At 37.5% G+C, this 4465-nt stretch overlaps 1 protein-coding gene across 1 annotated transcript; it reads right to left on the reverse strand.

The window, feature by feature from the left end:
* Positions 1 to 1194: 1194 nt before the first annotated feature.
* Positions 1195 to 4465, reverse strand: LOC144994641 (rho-related GTP-binding protein RhoH-like). The gene is made up of 2 exons (XM_078953428.1): positions 4089 to 4465; positions 1195 to 3314 (listed from the first exon to the last, which is right to left on the reverse strand). Exon 2 carries the CDS (start codon positions 2935 to 2937, stop codon positions 2347 to 2349), a length of 591 nt encoding a protein of 196 aa, XP_078809554.1. The 5' UTR covers positions 2938 to 3314; positions 4089 to 4465; the 3' UTR covers positions 1195 to 2346.

Here is a 4465-nt window from a genome sequence, read left to right on the forward strand (position 1 = left end):
TCAACATTTCTCTTTGTTACCTGTAACAAAAGATTATTAGATTATTTTTATTATTTTTTTCTACTTGGGCAGCTCTAAACTCAACAGGTTTTTGTTGACTTTAAAAACACATTAATGTCAATTTTATCTTTACTTTTCTTTTAGTTTTTTAGGAGTTGTTAAATTCCTGTCGCATTTTTCTGCTTCAATTATTAAGCTTCAGCGCAGTTCCTCTGCTGTTCAGGTTATCACATTAGTTTGCTGGACATATGTGCAGAAAATCAAAAGATATAAAATTTAGTTTGTAAAATGTGGGAACACGTAGATGTTAAAGATGCTTTCATGATGTTTCATGTAAATGTGTGCGCTTTTGCACACTGGGATGTGGTTAGGTATTCTTCAACATATTCTTTAAAAGTATGGAGCCTCTCATCCTCAGAACTCTCAACACCACAAAAAGAAGGTTACGCCAAGAAAGAGCAGGAGAAGGAACTTTTTTAACTTTTGAGTTGCACCATCTATTATTGCTATGTTAAAATATGCTAAAGGCAAAGAAAATAATATTTTTTTACCTTTATTTAATTAATTAGGAATTTTTCATCATAAGGTTTGGTAGGAACTAAAATAATCTATGTTTAGTGCATATCAATCATAGTGCAAAGGCTTTTAAGTGAGGTGTTATCAACTAAGTATACAGTTTTCAGCTGTTCAACTTTCAACTGTTCGGAAAATAGTCTTCCTTAAAACATGGTAAAAACATAGTAAACAGCAAACAAGTCCAGCCAGCAACTGCAAGAACTATCTGATACAAATCCTCTATCAATACTTTTTATTTAGCTGAATGTTACTACATAACTATTCATGACGATTTAAGGCACTACTTTCATCCATAAGTGTTCATTCAGAAAAAATAAATCAACGTAACAAATGGAAATTATGTGCGTAATGTTATTATGTAATAATAATAATGTAATAATAACATAACATATGTGTTTGCGTATAATGTTTCCTAACAGGTTAAATTATTTTTGCCAAACCATCTGAAGCTAAAATTCTAGAAATAAGATTAAAAAAACAAAGTAAAAACACACAAAAAAAAGAAAACTTCATTACAAAAAGTCCAACAGTAACTACTTTTGAATTAGTAATAATTTAATCACTCTTGTAAACTAAATTTTGAAATTGTGTAGCGGCAAAAACGAAACGATAAGAAAATTGCAAATAACGACTTGTTTAATAATTGCTTTTTTTAAACAGGTAAAAACACACAATCAAGTTGCACAACATGGTTTTTTCGGAAATATAAGGACATCATTTGCAAAAAACTCATAATGCACAAAATTTTGAGTCACTTGTGGTTTTATGCCCTTCAGGGTTTTGTTTTAGGAACATTTAATTTAGCTTTCATGCTATTTATAGACAACGTTTGCATAAAAACTTAACTTGAATAATATTCGTATTTTTTAAAGTTTCGTAGACGACACCGGAAAAGTTTCGATGTGGTCTGTTGGTCACTCGCATACAGCCTTATTATACCGCAGTAATGACAGCACCAATACATTTAACCAAATAAGATTTAAGCAAATAATAATTTAAATATTTTGACGATATATATTCTGCATTTTCTGTATATCCTGTTTAGATTCAATTCAATTTTATTAATTTAGCCCAATATTACAGCAATAGTTGTCTCAATGGGCTTCATACCGATAGATGAATTTGGTCGTCAAATGATTTATGAACACAGTTGTATCAGGGAAAAATAGAACAACATGCGAAGAAAACACATGTTTAATCCTGCAGTTTTGATTTTGAAACAAATACATTTTCACTCCAACTCCATCGTATTAAACTTGTCTATTAGAAAACGGGAAAACACTGTTAATGTTGATCTGCCACGGCTAAAGTTTTAAGTCTGAGCATCACTTCCCCCTGTTGAAATCACAAGGAACAAATTCAAAGGCACACACTTTGTCTATTAATAAAGAAATAACTACTTGATTTAGACAAATGTGCAAATCACAACATATATGCTCTCCTAAACAACTTAAATAGAAACAACTTTTACAGATTTTTGCAGCAGTAAGAAATCCACATGATCCCTTTTTAAAGTCTATTCTGAGTTTGTAAGACTTGTGAGTGTTGACAAATGTTTCTCAAAAAGTAACACAGTTAAGCATCAATAAAATCCAAAATATCACACATCTACGTGTCTTCTGGACTTGTAAAGTCTGTTGAGTTGCGCTTCAGTTGCCCAGAATCCTGTAAAAACATGACCTGGATGACTGAGATTCTTCACAGACGTGAGTTTAAACGACAGTCTAAAAGATCAGGACAATGATGTCTTGATCAAGTCGAGGTCAAGGATCAAAAGATCTTGCACTGGTTTATGTTAAATATGCGCCTCCTGGCTTGTTTCCTGGCTTGGTTGAAGACTGTCCGCACGGCGTACTCAAACACCTGCTGCACCCCACGGTTGCTCAAGGAAGAGCACTCCAGATAGCCCTTAGCGTGGACGTCACGAGCGACTTGTTTTCCTGCGGCTGGTGAGATGCAGCTACCCCGGTGTGCGCCCATTTCCCTTAAGTCTGTCTGGGTCGCAACAATCAGCACTGGGACTTTGGGCAGGTTTTCTCGAACCTCCGCGATCCATTTACGTTGAATGTTGGCTAGAGAATTATGGTTCGCCACGGAGAAGCAAATAAGGACGACATCGGCCTGCTGGTATGACCTCGGTCGGATCTGTTTGAGGTTGTCGCTGCCCGCAGTGTCCCACAGGCCCAGGCTTATCTGGACGCCATCCATGTACACCTCCACGCCGGTGTTATCAAACACTGTGGGCATGTACGCGTCAGGGAAGGTCTCTGAGGTGAAGCGGACCAGCAAGGCTGTCTTTCCAACTGCACAGTCCCCAACCAGAACACATTTCACAGACATTTCTGCCTCGTAGCCATTCATTGTTGCTGATGTTTATCGTAGTCCTCCTGATTTCTCTGGTTCTTTATAGAAAAGGTTCTCCGTTCTGTTCAAGCAATCCCTCTTTGTTTTGTGCCGAGCTCCCGCATGCAAGCATCAGATATTTCTATTGAGCCGGAAATGTTTAAACCAGTTTCAAGGAAGCGACAACACTACTGCTGAACTGATCGGTGCCCGTCTATTCTTGAAAATGTCCCAAACTTGTAGAGTCAACACATCTCCAATGGCCAGACTTTGTGAAGGTTCTTTAGGCCATCTTGGTTTGCTGCCCCTCCGGTCTGTGCAGGTACTCCTCCATGGTCGCTTTGTGCATCGTTGTTCTGTCCTTTCAGGTCTAATATTTGCTGTTGAGAAGGAGGCTGTACCGGGGTAGAAAAAACAAAACAGAAAACACCATTTAGTCTGGAAAATAAAAGATCTTTGACTGGAATTTTACATTAATTCTTAAATAAATTTGTTTTTTTACACCCTACTAGAACATTACCCGCCAAACATACAATCTAGCATAGAAAGATGGCAGATAATGGGGCCCATTCAGTACAGAGTTTTGGTCTGTTACAACCTAACAAGCTCAATTCGTAAGATGATTAGGGGTACCCCAGAATTCAGTTTGAACCTCTTTCCAACTGAGGGTTTCATCTAAAAAGTCTGTCTTTTACAATTTACATCACGAGCTAATGATCAGTAATGGTCTTCTAACACTCGATAATAAAGCCTTTTTACCCAAATCTGGGTGTTTTTTTGATTTTTTTGTTGCACAAAAACATAATTGATCGTAGGAGTTACTCAAAACAGCCCCAAAAACCGCACGCCATAAAAAACAAGTCTTCTGAATGGAAAACTCTGCCTCTTTTAGGTGGGACACGTTATCGAGAGATGTTTCCACAGTTCCTCTAAAAACCAAACAAGGAACTCCATTTTGAGATGCCGAGAATCGTTATAAGAAGATTCCACTCACTGTTTATGAACTGGTTTATGACTATTTAGTTTTTTTTTTAAAAAAGGACAAACAAATCAAAACATTGAGCTTAAATATGTCAGGAGTGTCGTTTCCACACATTTCAATGCAGGTTAATCATAAAATGATCAGAATTGGTCTGAGAAAGAACAGAAAGCAAAGGAGTTGGGCCTACCGTCTCAATCTTCATCAAGCGGATGTTGACTGCCGCCTTCAAGACTTCACTGTGTTGAAAAAAAACAGACTTCAAACTCTCAAAATTCAGCTCATTTATGCATGATGGAGATTATTTTATGGTCAACTTTGAGTGCCACAGTCAAAGTTGCAGTAATTTGAGCCAAAAAGACCTTCAAAAAAAGAGAAACGGTGGCCCCTTCAGAAAGGTTTAGCTCTGCAGTCAGAGGGATGGAAGTCAGAAAACACGAGAAAGTCAAGTAAAGCACATCCGCTTGAAGGAGTGTGGAGGTGTGACTCACCGACTCCACCACTCGCCTCCCCCACAGCAGCTGTGCTTCATCACATCTCTCTCCTGCTTCATTGACGGATCTTAAA

This window comes from Oryzias latipes, chromosome 1 (assembly GCF_053564925.1).
Source record: "Oryzias latipes strain Hd-rR chromosome 1, Olatipes_Hd-rR_3.1".
Lineage (NCBI taxonomy): Eukaryota > Metazoa > Chordata > Actinopteri > Beloniformes > Adrianichthyidae > Oryzias > Oryzias latipes.